The 14,713-nt window shown below is 35.0% G+C and overlaps 1 protein-coding gene across 1 annotated transcript in view; it reads right to left on the reverse strand.

The window, feature by feature from the left end:
- Positions 1–14,713, reverse strand: part of LOC110379298 (uncharacterized) — a 113,715-nt gene that overhangs the window by 72,014 nt on the left and 26,988 nt on the right. Inside the window, exon 2 of the mRNA XM_049850363.2 lies at positions 286–615. Coding sequence (XP_049706320.1) covers positions 286–343 — 58 coding nt within the window. The 5' untranslated portion in view covers positions 344–615. The remainder of the gene's footprint in view (positions 1–285; positions 616–14,713) is intronic.

The raw sequence follows: 14,713 nt of genomic DNA on the forward strand, positions 1-14,713 counted from the left end.
TGATATAGCGTCCTCTTATGTATCCTTTAAGTCTTATAATTGATTAAGTCCATGTAAGTTCATAGGAACCATTCTCGTTCAAGTTATAATATCTCGATGGCTATGGAGAAAAGTTTAAATTGCATCGAGGAACTCATTAAAAGTAAACAGTAGAAGAGAAATACAATTAAATTATTTAACAAATAAACAACATCTGAATTCATTGTTGAAAATACTATTATTCGAATATCGTAAGTTAAAATATAAGTTTCTGGAATTACTCCAAATATTTAAATATTCACTTACCAATAAAATGCAGCGCCATGCAAACGAACACTGAGTGTAGCGTTGTCATTTTGATCATTGTTGATTCTTCTTTACAGCCAGTCTCTTTGATGCACTATTCATTTTATATAATATTATCCACAACGATTTTATTTCTATCCATATTACTATCCACAACACTCACATTCTCACTTATTTGTCTTTCTGTAACAGTCTCATGTTTCGTCTCGATTACATTCAACAATCGAATCAAACTGGTCTTCTGATTATCGAGAATCGATTCTCGAGATAATCTTTCGCAAGACGGCGAGGTCGAAATATCCGTTGCGGTTCTGCCACGTTTCAAGTCTCCTGTAACAAAGTGGAGTAATTTGATCAAGTCTAGGAATTTGAATACGATTTCCATACTGGATGCTTACTCGCTAAACCTTGGGTGTGCGCCAACGATGTACTCGAAAGATGTTACCGTGGATTTCCATGATTCCCATGCTAATCCGACGATAAAAGAAAAACATGGACTCGAGAGTGTAGTAAGAATATTATGAATTTTAAGGTTCGTTAACGTAATGGAGTTGTACGGATTTTAATACAGTTAATGAAACGTGTATCTGTTAGTGCTTAGTGGAATTGAAATTATTGAAAGAGCATTTTCTGAGCATTTGCATTTAGTCTGAGCCAATAATTATTATTATTAAACCTCGCACGTAGACAATTGATAAACTATATTTTTACACCATTGATTTTTTTTATATATTTCCCTTACATGCCTCTCGCATAAATGTTATATCATTAAATGGTTACTTAAGCCGTTCCTTAGTGCAGATTTTGTATGAGAATCTGTTACTAAGGAGTGACTTTAGGAATCATTAAATGTCTCTGAGTGTTGGGGTAAATTTATTTCTCACTAAGAAGCTAATAAATAAAATCCTCATTATATTCACATCCATCACAATATAACATTTCGTAACAATGAAATGAACACATTTCGTAACAACGAAAATAAATGCTAACGCTATAGGTCCAAATTGGATAACAAAAGGCATCAGAAAGTCCTGCGTAACAAAGAGAAAATTAAGGTATGAAAGTTACACGACAAAATCAGATATAAAAATAAAAAAATACAAAGAATTTGATAAGGTACTAAAAAAGTGTATAACTATGTCTAAAAAACGAATAAATAATATATACGTAAATAGAGCTAAAAATAAGTGCAAGGCGGCATGGGACATTATCAAGAAAAAAAAATGATGACATGAAAAGCTTTCAGAGTATTAAAAATATCAAACATAAAAATAAGATCGTAAGTGATCCAAATAATATAGCAGATATCTTTAATGAGTACTACACTACACTTAATACTTCAAAAAACGGTACCAAATGCAATGCAAATTATAATAGTGTTGAAAACATAAACTCCTCCATATTTTTAAAACCTTGCACACCGACAGAAGTAATTAAAGCAATCAAAACTCTTAACGACACCAAATCGGTCGGATATGATCAAGTCTGCACAAAAATTTTAAAAGTGTGTGCAGATATTATAGCGTTACCTCTTGCACATGTCATAAATCTATCTTTTGTTCAAGGGATGTTTCCAACAAAATTAAAAATTTCCATAGTTAAACCTCTTTACAAAAAGGATGACCTCCTTGAATTAACCAATTATAGACCAATAACTCTAATACCTGTTTTCTCCAAGATATATGAAAAGCTTATGCATAACCGTATTACTGCATTTTTAAATAAATTTAAGGTCATCAAGGAAGAACAGAATGGTTTCCAAAAAAACAAGTCGACTACACTTGCCGGATTTTCTTTAATGAAGACCATAACAGAAAATATTGATAATAAAATTCCAGTTACAGTACTATTTCTAGACATGTCGAAGGCATTTGATTATGTTAACCATTCAGTCCTATTAAACAAATGTCAACGCTATGGTATAAGAGGACCTGCCCTGGACTGGATACAAAGTTACCTCTCAGACAGAACCCAATGTGTTGAAATAAACCACCTCAACACTAATCTAGTATCCGTACCTTGTAAATCCACTTACCGGCATAACAGATCAGGAGTTCCACAAGGTAGTGTTATGGGACCGCTTTTATTCTTATTATACATAAATATAACACCCCACCAATGTATCTTATTTGCAGATGACATATGTATTATTATCCCTAACACTGACCGAGCTAACAACCACCACCAAGAAGAGGTTAATAAAACCCTAGGACATGTAATACAATGGCTAACACACAACGACTTACAGGCTAACTTAACTAAAACTAAATATATACAATTTTCTAACTATCAAACCGTGACCAAAAAAATTACCGTGCAATATAATAATACAGTAATCAGTCCAACTACTGACATTAAATTCTTAGGTATAACTGTAGACAATTACTGCAATTGGAAATCACATATTAATTACGTATGTTCAAAAATAAACAAATTCGTTTACGCACTAAGACAGCTTAACAAAACTGCTACACAATCCACAGCTATTGCTGCTTACCATGGTTATATAGGATCAGTTTTGCGATATGGTTTATTATTATGGGGCAATTCAACTTTAATAAACGAAGTTTTCTTGGCACAGAAACGTTGCTTAAGAGCAATATGTAATGCTGGTCCCCTTGATTCGTGTAAACCCCTATTTCAGGAAACTAAAATACTTACAATTTTTTCCCTATATATTATCGAGATTGGTCTTTTCGTTAGAAAGCACCCACAATTATTTAAAAAAGTCTCAGAAAACAGTATATTTAGCAAAAGAGATCCTAGTAAGATTCTTGTACCTAAATGCAGAACTACTCTGTACCACAGAAATTGTATGTTCATGTGTGTAAAAATATATAATAAAATACCCCGAACTATTAGAGAACTTCCATTAAGATTATTTAAAGTAAAAATGAAGCAATGGTTGGCACAAAAATGTTATTATACTATTAAGGATTTTTTAGAAAATAAGTAATTAGTTTGTAATTTATATAATTTTGTAATAAATAATAATGTACCTGCCCGAATGGGCCTTAATTATTGTATGCCCAAACGGGCTGATTGTTGTACTGTATGTATATCATTATATCTAACACCTGTAACCAACACAATCAACACAATAAAGATTACTTTACTTTACTTTACTTTACTTTCACAAAATAAAGTCATGTTTTACTACCTACAGTTACAAAAAAAACTAGCTTAAGTAAGAAAAGTAATTTTTCACCATTAGTATACATTTTGTACATTCGTTTGTACCAAAACTGAAACCACAAATTCTGTAACTTGCCCAGTAACGACTGTTTTGGAAAACTTACTACTTCGTAAGATTGATTAGTTTTAAGAATTGGGTTTTGCGGCCGAAGGGATTTCAATTAATTCAGTTCTATTGGCTTAGCTGGATATATTCTTGTTGTTTGATTTGTCTTTGAATATGTCAATGTTCTTAATTACTTCCCTGAACTAATAAAGTCGAGAATTTGAAAATGCATATAACATATTCAGTGTTTCGTACATCCGATATGAAATATTTTTGAAGCTATAAAACTAAAATAGCGTACTTAAAGTAACAGCCACATAAGCACAAAAATATAAAAGCACTGTTTTAAAACAATCCCCAAAAGACGTGAGCAAAACACTACGAAAGATTCCGTATAAACTTGATAGCGGTAGCATTAAAAAGTTATTTGCGCTGTAAAACCTATACGCACGGGATATCTCATAAACACCAGCAACATTTATGACGAAGGTAAATAAATAAACAGCTCACATTCACAAGCTAACAGTAGAATTCCGTATGTCGGAGAACACACATACAAATCATGGGAACAAACATTAGGGCTTGAAGCAAACATCTGTAGGACATTGTTTGCTATTGTGCGGAAATCGCACTACGCCTTGCATTGAATCATGGCACACATTTGCTAAATAATTTTAGTGTAGAAGCAGAGGACTTTGGTCTGCTTTGTACCCATGGAATATGCTTCAATAAGACAAATTACAGTTGTATTTGATAGACTAGTAATGGGACCTATAGTCTCCATTGATGCAGAAGACAAATATTTACCGGGGAGGTTGCTGTACCATTTCTTCTTCCCAGCAAAGACACATAGAAAGTGGTGAGGGGTGGGCTTTTGGGGGCTGTCTATTTTAAATTTCTGACGGTCAAAAAGTGCTGTCTTGCAGCCAGGTTTGAATAAATGATTTTTGATTTTGAATAGCATAAGTATTCAGACTCTGGGATGCTCAAAGGTCGTTTGAAGAGGTTCAAATAATCATGAGAACCAACATTATGACTTGAAGCAAACATCTGTAGGACATTGTTTGCTATTGTGCGGAAATCGCACTACGCCTTGCATTGAATCATGGCACACATTTGCTAAATAATTTTAGTGTAGAAGCAAAGGACTTTGGTCTGCTTTGTACCCATGGAATATGCTTCAATAAGACAAATTACAGTTGTATTTGATAGAGCTATAGTCTCCATTGATGCAGAAGACAAATAGAATATTCAGGCTCTATGGTTGCTATGTTATGACTAAAACAAGCCTCTTATGCCCATTTTCACTAACAAATACCTAAATTTAGGGACTCCCTAAGAGCATTTAGGGAACATTTAATACGAATTTCACAAAAGTTTAAGTGTCTCTTATAACCTTTATTATTGGGGGAGCCCTTATCCTAAGTGACAATTAGTTAGGGAAATATAAAGAGATTGTTGGCAAAATGCGGCATTAGAATGTCAATTATTCCAAGACTTACTTAATCTATGATTGATTACTACTACTATATTATTATTACTATACTATTGTTACTTAATCACGAGCTCTTTAGAAACCGTGACCGTGAAATCATAACAAACCAATTACAAATATTACTTACAATAAGGATAATTTTGAATAAGGACTTTGTTGGGGATTAATTATATGCTTCTCTGATTCGATGGTACCTATTATTAAATCATTTTATTCTACCTCTTTTAATAAAAACATAATTTCATGAAATTTTGACTGTTTTATAAAAAGGATTGCCCAGGTTTAATCGAATAGGATGAACCTGCCATGTCCATAGACAAAACTGCCCAGGCATAGCACGAAAGACATTCAACCTTACCTTTTTCTTCACTCAGTTGATCTTTAATCAAATAAACGAGATGGGTAGTTCCGTTGACCCTAAATAAATCATTCTGCAAAAATCTAGACCGTTTAGGTCTTAGGTCAGAAGGAACTTTATTATTTAGGGAGAAATCGGTCTAACTTATTTGACTATTGAATGATGAATGGAAGTAATTTGTAGGGTTTTTATTTTATGAGTGAATCCTTACTAATATTATAAATCGGAAAGTGAGTTTGTTTGTTTGTTTGTTTGTTCCGCTTTCACGCCGTAACTACTGAACCGATTGCTTTGAAATTTTGCAGACGTAAAGTTAGAAGTTCGGATTAAATAATAGGGTACTTTTTATCCCGAAAAAAATAGATATTCCCGAGGGAAAACAAAAATATTGTTTGCTTGATGGATGGATTGTAGATGGCGCTGTGTGTCGTTTAAAAAATGATACGATAATGAATCCTCGAAAATGAGGAATTCCCGAGGGATGACGTACAATTTGTTTTATCGTCTTAACTGTTTTTTTTACATCTTCTTATCCTGAAATAACTATAATTCAACGAATTACTAATTGGTATATGTATTAGTTAAGTTATTTAGTTCTTGAGGTAGATGGCGAGGTGCGATAGATGGCGCTGGGTGTTTTTAAAACGTGGTAACGATGTGTTTTTAAAATACGTAAGAAGTGGAATGATAGCTTTTTAAAACGTGGTGACGTTGTTTTTTTTAAGATACGTAAGAAGTGCAATGATATCTCGCGCTTTAACCTGTAGCTCATTGTTCAATCGCGAGCTTCCCGATAGCTCGATAGATGGCGTTGTGCTTTTCTGTATCGCGGTGTTAAGGTTCGCCGCGAATTAGTCTTCTTAAGGTGTTTTGAAATCAGTGGGGCCCAGTAGGGCCAGGGCCAGCCGGGGCTGCGGGTTGTTCGAAAGAGTTACCGCGGCCCTGGTATATAAAAGGCCTAGGACGGAACACGACAATTTTAGTCAGTAAGAGTCTGACACTCCCTCACCGCTGCTAACCCACAGCGGGAGGGGTCTTTTGATGATTTTCTTATAGCTGTGATTTATACCGCAATATAACCGAATTCCACGCGGGCGAAGCCGCGGGCGGAAAGCTAGTTTCTATATAAATAGTAGCCTAGGATATAACGTGTACCTAAGTAAATACACACATTCACACACACATACCTAATCCATAATTCCATTAGTGTGATAGGATAGTGTTAGTGATAGTTATATTTACTCAGGAACAATTTATTATAGAACAAGTTGTTGGCTTTTTAAATGTCAAAGTTGTTGTACGATACTCATACTACCAGAAAAGTTATTGTTCATAATAATTGCAGTTTAATTTTGCAAGCCCTCTTCCCAAACACAGCACCTCAAGACAAACTTTTCTAAAACAAAGCCCATATAATTTGTAATATAGTCTACGCATAATTACAAACCTACTCTGTTCCAAGTTGTGTTACGAAGCCATTTTATGAATATTTCAGCGGACTGCATAATTTCTGCCAAGATTTAGGAAACAAACTTTAATGCAATGTTAATTTGACGACACCCGGGGTGAACATGATTCCGTTTCGAGGTTAGGAAGTAGGTGTTTTAATTAATATGTTGTTTCTTTATATTCAACAGTATTGTTATCATCAAACTTTTTCCCACTACAAGGCACAGGCCTTTTCTTATATAGAAAAGGATTTGATTTGATTTTAGTTATATGGTCATTATACAAATTTTGTTGCTTTGAAACAATGGGAGCTACAAGTTAGGAATTGGTTAAACGTTTTATAAAGTATGAGGAGGAAGTTAATTTATCCCATTTTCATTGCAAATATATATATATTCAGCTGAGGAATGTAAGTCTAGTCATTCATTTTCAAATGGCATAAGGCATTAACACGTCAATTCTCGAAAAAGCTGTTTATACCTGTGCACAAATGTCCCACAAATTGGAACCGGTTGAGCAACGGCTCCCCAAAATCGGTTTGAGTAAAACTATGACACTGAAACATGCGCGCCATCTGTCGGAATTCAAAGCTGCTGTTGCTATTTCCTTCAAAGGGACATTTTTGGACGTTCCCACACATAATAAAACTCTCACAATTCTAAATTGTAAGATCCTTAGTAGACTATTGGGTACTATATTTACCATGAAAATATTACCGATAGTTATACACTGTTTGTTCTGTAGCGTAGCCCTGTTACATACAATGTAATGAAGTAATCTATATTTCAGTAACAAAGAGAATTTATTTGTTTGTGTACCACTGAACGCTCTGCAACTAGAAAACCATTCTTTCGCTGTTCAAAAGCTACACTATTCCTAAGTAACATTACTACATTTTATCCTTATACGGTAACAAGATTCCCAGGGTGTGGGTGAAATCACGGGAAATCAGCCAGTTTTCCATAAAGCGTGCATCAAATTCTAAGTCACACTCAATACTACTAGGTTATTACTGCATTCACTCATAAGCGGCTTATTATATCAGGCACTATGAACCGTTAATTTGTGAAGCGCAGAATGAATTCAAAGCGAGTATTCGAGGGTTATTAAAGGCAAATTCTGCCTTTCAAATGTTACAAATGAGTTTACAGGTAATGTTTAGTAGAGTTAGGCAGTCGGATTATACGCTTTTCGGATCTTCTAATTGATGTTTTATTTTTGGATTCTTAGATGTTCCGTTATTGCTTTGAAGACATCTGGTTTGATGAATATTTGTTGAGCGTTGAGGAAAAGATGATTCAGTATGTGATGGATAAATTATGAAGTAAATACTGCGTTATTTAATGACGTTATTACAATTATGATTTGCATGTATGATGTAAATCAACTAGTTTCATGGTACTTATTTTTTTTATTTATTCACAAAATATTTACAATTGACAAGAAATAAAATAAACTTATATGTATACAACTTTAATCAACTAGTTGGATTCGCTAGTTTCAGATATAAATAAGAATCATCATCCTCCGAGCCTTTTTCCCAAACTATGTTGGGGTCGGCTTCCAGTCTAACCGGATTCAGCTGAGTACCAGTGCTTTACAAGAAGCGACTGCCTATCTGACCTCCTCAACCCAGTTACCCGGGCAACCCGATACCCCTTGGTTAGACTGGTGTCAGACTTACTGGCTTCTGACTACCCGTAACGACTGCCAAGGATGTTCAATGACAGCCGGGACCTACAGTTTAACGTGCCATCCGAAACACAGTCATTGGTGTCTAAGATATACTTAGAAAGTACATACAAACTTAGAAAAGTTGCATTGGTACTTGCCTGACCTGGGATCGAACCCGCGCCCTCATACTCGAGAGGTTGGTTCTTTGCCCACTAGGCCACCACGACTACATCAGATATAAATAAGAATGTAAGTCGAAAATCTATAAGTAAAGCCGTAATCGGTTTTGAGAAAAAAGTCTTATAGTAGTTATTTTTAACTAACTTTTAGGTTTCCTATGACCTACCAACTGCAGTTATAACTATCTTAAACTATAAATTAAGTGCCTACATAAAATGGCGAAGTATTATTCAACTAAAATCTTACCGCTTCAATTCCTTTTAATCATATTTTAATGTGGTAAAATATCTTCGTGATTCTTAGTTCTTACTCCGTTGGGGCTTTCAACTTCTTATGCAAGTACTAGTTTCTGACTTTGTAGGTTTTCTTCAAATGGAATATCTATGCTATATTATAGTGTATGATGTAGTAATTATTATGCTCCTTTTCATAGTCTCTTTGAACTTTGAAGGAATATTTAATTGCGAAAGAATGAGCGGTCTGTAATTTTATGAACCATTTACTTTTCTCTGTGGTTTGGTAAGGTTTTCTACAAGAGAAGTTTTTAGAAAATATATAAAATATTGAATTCTTGAATTAAATGCTTCTAGACCTTTGAGTTTATTCCCTATTTATAAATGAGGATTGAGATTGAGACAGTAAAATAGACGTAAACTAAGATTCAAGGCGAGTAAGCAGGGACAGAGTCAAGAGATAGAATATCTTGCGTGATACCTGTTATATTATATGTCAAATCCTATCATTAAGCCATATAAAAAGATCTTAATCCAAAATTTATCTCACGTTTTCCATCCATATTAATACACGAACTCAAAACACATCTTAAACTAAACCATTTTCTACTCACCAACGAGCACTAAACCAAATGACATCACCGTCGTCAGTCATTATGCTATTATCTCATTCGCAAAGGATACATACGATCATATACGATCATTTGCGATCATTTACGATCATTTACGACTGGTAAGTACTTGTAACTGATCGTTTGCATATTTGAGAGAGCGCTAGCACATTCCATTTGCCGCTGCGTTTGTGCTAAATTGAAAGGACCTAACTGTGAAATTTTGGCCGTTCTTGTTGAGTGTGTTTGACGGTTGTCGCTTACGGTATTTATGGCAGCTATTGGTATTTGAAGTGTTTTGATTTTCGCTAGCGGAAATATGTGGAAATAAATATAAATTGGATAGCGAAAGTGGTGTGGGTCTTTTAATGTTGATACTCCATCACGGTTATGTTTTTCAACAGTGCGTTCTTGAATTTTTAACCAAAGAACACCATTTATTTTAAGGGAGCATAATTTAAATGAAAGCTATCAAGAAAATTTTAAATATCGTATAAAAAATCCAAACCACACAAACCCAAATATTTCCCATTTTCCCAATTTAAATATGAAAATTGCACCCATTAACGCCACGATTTGATATCCGAAACGCAAGCTTACGCCCTTTCGATTCGAACACCGCTGCTGTGAACATTAGGTCCAATTCATTCCATTACCATTCGATACTCGTTACTCGGGACGCTTTTAAACTGTTTACCCGACAAAATTGAATTCCCCGAGTTTATCTAAGGGAACATCTTTCTGTGGTACCAACGCAAATTGAACGTGTTTTACTGGGTATACTTAAATAGGGTTACGACTTAATGATGACTGTGTTAAGAGTGAAATGAGAAAACTGAATTAAGGTCATTGGACTTGTTTGAGACAATTTTTGTGTTGAGTAATCTGGGATTACTGGGATCACTATTTTTATTTTTTATTTCATTATTTGAATTATTTGAATTATTTTGAATTCAAAAATCGCCAAAATTAATAATAATAAATCTGTTTGCGAGAATGTCGACTGATCCTACAATCAAAAAACAAATGATCATCCGTAGCAAAAAGCTATCCTACCAGTTATCATTTTTCAAATTTGGAACAGTCAAAAAAACGTCCACTGGAATTCTTAATGAAATACGATGTCGTAGCAAAATCTATTTCCAAACTAAATTAGTGGGTACGTCTCTTCAAGTTGAAACAATAGGCTAAACTTAGCCCCGCCAAATTGACAACGCTCAAATTAAAACAGAAAGTAATAAATGGAGTTCCCAAAATGTCTTCCTAAAGATCGCGTTTAAAACTTATAGGAAACAAAGAACATTTTTGTTAAAAAGTTAGAAGTTTCACGGCATTAGACAACACTCAATTTAGTTTCTTTGTTAAAGTTTGGTCTTTAAAGAATAATTGGTTTATTCTACAGTATTTTGGGAGCATTTTATTTCTTTGACAAATTTTGGAGATCATCTTCTCATTTATATAAAGTTTTACTTCGATGTACGTACAACAACTTTATCGTAGTAATATTATAAAATATCTCTTCCTGCATCACAAGAATCACGTGATACCTTTTTTTAATCTAATGACCCCTCCCGCTGTGGGTAAGCAGCGGTGAGGGAGTGTCAGACTCTTACTGACTAAAAACCGTCGCGTCGTGTTCCGTCGTAGGCCTTTTATGTACCAGGACCGCGGTAACTCTTTCGAACAATCCCGCAGCCCCGGCAGGATTCCGTGATACCTGAGAAAGAGAAACAAGTATCTCGACTTCCTCATTACAAGACACCTGTAAAGAGCAAAGTATAGTTTTCTTGCATCTTTTCAATTACCACTTAGAATTTATCTTTACCTGCTCAAAGAACAGTAGGTATCCCCACTTGACGAAGCGACTTTTGTACCCAGATGACTTCTATATTGCACTATCTCCCAACGTAAACTCCCATTTCATTACAAACAGCCTTTCACTAGCACCATGTGTGAAATGGAACGAAAAAGCTTAGTAGATGCAATAAAAACACTAAAACCCAGTGAACAATAGGTCGAAGCTGTCAAGTTTATTGTAACAAATCGCCGACCAGGTGTCTTTTATGTTGTTCGGATGTCTCAAGAAACGTCTTTGGCTGTAAAACGTACGGAACCATTACGTTGTGGTCGATTGAACATTTTGTAGCACTGTTTTAGTGTTACGATGAAGATACTGGTAGTTATTAGGTGGAGTTCCAGATAGAAGTCTATTGGGGATTGGACTAGCTTACGGCGTTTGGTTGGTTTTGTGTTATTGAAAATGTTGCTGGTTATATTTTTCTATATTATTTGGCTTAGTGAAGTGGTCTTTGACAGTCCTGGCTGTTGGTAGGCCGCCAGAATCTGGTTTTACCAAAATATATAATAATCAGAGAGCAGATAAGCAGTGATTCTTTTAAAACGTGGAACTGAGTTGCCTCTGACAAAACTGACACCATCAAAGTTTAAAAAGGGCTATACTTAGAATTATACTTATGGTGGCTTTTATGTTCAATCACAAAAACATGACAGTTTGACTAGGCTTAAGCAAATACGTAAATCACACGTCCACACCATTAATTATACATAGGTGCAAGTAGTGGGTAGTCAAAGTGGTCAAACACTAACACACCCAATAGGCTGACAATGAAATGTGACGTCAATAGAATTGTGTTTAGGGAGATGTCCATGGAGTAAGGAAAGATGAGCAGAGATGCCATGATGCAGGTAGGTCAGGCGCCTACTTCTAGGTCAAATTCGTATAGTTGATATACCTAAAATGATCAGTTACGAGTGAATGAACGAGACATCTGTAAACGACTTTTGGTTTTACAAAAAATTGACGGGAAAAGGCGTATTAGGGCGAAAACAGTAACGTTCCCCATAGCCCGCTCAGCCAAATTTTGTCGCGCTACTTTCTTAGAGTGCATCATGTAGTTGAAGCAAGTTAACATGCGCAAGTGACAAGCCCACGCGCGTGGGTATTTTGCTTTGACACATGCGCGAGTCGCTGGACCCGCACGTTTTAAAACGCATGTAACCTATGCATTGCCTCAACATGCGCAAGCTACTTGCGCCGTGTAGATGCAGCCTTAGTCGATTTTCCGTTATGGCACCTCCGCTAGTTATTTTGTTCTCCGTGCTGCTGTCAAACTATGAACGGTAAAGGCAGTTGTAACGGGTGTCGGACTTGTTAACTGTTGTGTATGTTACTAGTTTAAGTTGGTACTTAGTTTTGATAGGTGTTGTATTGCTGGTATACGAGTAGTATTGCCAATTTTGCAATTGTAGAATTGATTAACTAGCTATTTTTCTGCGGTTTCACCCACGTCCCGCGGGAATTTCTGTACGGACTGGCTAAAAAGTAGTCCTTCCACGATAAATGGACTATTTGAAAGAATTGTTCACATCGGTCCAGTAGCTATAAGTAAGCCCTAAGATTGGCGTGTTCAAGCAAACCAACTCTTCAGCTTTATAATACCAGTATAGATAGATCATTTAAAATACGTTTTCTGAGTAACTAGTTCTGTAGCTGAATTATATTTTTGAGGACAATGACAATTACTGTAAATTTAATATTTAGTACTTTTCTTTAATAGTCATTGAGTTTTGAAATACTTTAATGAACCCTTCAATTACCGCATTAACTACAACATTTTATATTAAAGTTGTAAAAATCTTTCAGATTCTCCTAGTGTTGGAATTAACAGTAAATAAATCCGAGGCTAAGTATATTAAAAAGGCCTATCCACTCACTATTCATTCAGTAAGGGAACGAGGTGAAATTTGTTTCATGAAAGCAGTCTTCGCGTTTAATACTATTCATATTTTATGAGTCCCATGAAAATTGCGGGTGACTTTTTTTTGGTTTACAAATATGCATGAGCTTTTGTTATGAAGTGTGAAAAGATGTTTTTTTATTGTTTCTTTTGTTTTGTTATTGTGTTATGTGGTAAACTTTACAGATACTCGCAGTTATAAAGTAACTAATATTATGAGGAGTATAATAATAAGAATACCTATTTTATATGTGGATATAATGCAAAAAGATGGGAAGCTATGAGGAGGCTTGCCCAGTCGTGGGACAGAGTAGGCTAGTAAAAAAAAAAATGAAAATTGAGAAATTGCGTTGATAATTGATTTATCAAGGAACGTTCAGATATGCATAAGTTATATACCTAACTAAGATAATCATAATGGTATTAAATCTCTGTCGATAGCGCAATTAGAGGTGAACTAATTACCCCCCCAAACTATCTTAGACATTTCGCTAATGTCGTTTCCACATATCAATCTGCATACCTACAAAAATCATAGACAGAGCAATCAATATTTAAAACAGCTGACTCACCGTAGTCAAAACAAGCAAAAAAGTCGTATAACTCACAAAAGTACTGTAAATCAATCGAACCACCAAATGATTGCTATCGGAGCAGTAAATCTATTTGCCGAGCTCTCCATCAAAAACATGTTTGTCTACATGAAATGTATTTGCTGGCTCTTCATAATTATATTTACGAGTAGGTATATTTACCTATGTCTATGATGTGAAAATGTAGGCTAATTATTAATGTTATACTCTATTAATGTTGTAAAGCTGAAGAGTTTGTTTGCTTGGACAGGCTAATCTCAAAAATCTGTGAACCGTTTTGAAAAATATTTCAATGTTAGATTGTCCAATCGTCGAGATTTTAAATTATTTTTTCTGGGACCGCATGGGAAATGGGCACTACCTTTGGCAGAAGTTTGTATTATTTTAAAGTTAAAACGTTTGTTTGTTTTAACGTGCTTATCTTGAAAAGCACTGGACTGATTCGAAAAATCTTTCCATAGTTAGAAAGCCCGTTTATTGACAAAAGCCATAGGATACTTTTTATCCAGCTACATTAAGTACTTCTCCCGGGACATGGGCGAAATCACCTACTTCTAAATAAAGACACAGGTACACTGCATAACAAGTAAGTTGCAATTAAACTTGGGGATCGGATCGATTTTTTGCTGTAAGTGTAGCAAAGTTATCGGTAACTTTGTGTTGATTAAGGTTCAATGAAGCCTAAGTTTTAGTTGCAAGTCCTGAGTGAGTTAGTCAACTTTCCTGGTTCAAACTTCAGTATGCTAGAAGATACCCGAGGTAATATAAAGGTGATCGATCAGGAATTTCGTAAAGGTATCGGTAAATCGAATTAGTTTCGTTCGATAGCTGTGGTA

Source organism: Helicoverpa armigera, chromosome 24 (assembly GCF_030705265.1).
Source record: "Helicoverpa armigera isolate CAAS_96S chromosome 24, ASM3070526v1, whole genome shotgun sequence".
In the NCBI taxonomy this organism is placed as follows: domain Eukaryota; kingdom Metazoa; phylum Arthropoda; class Insecta; order Lepidoptera; family Noctuidae; genus Helicoverpa; species Helicoverpa armigera.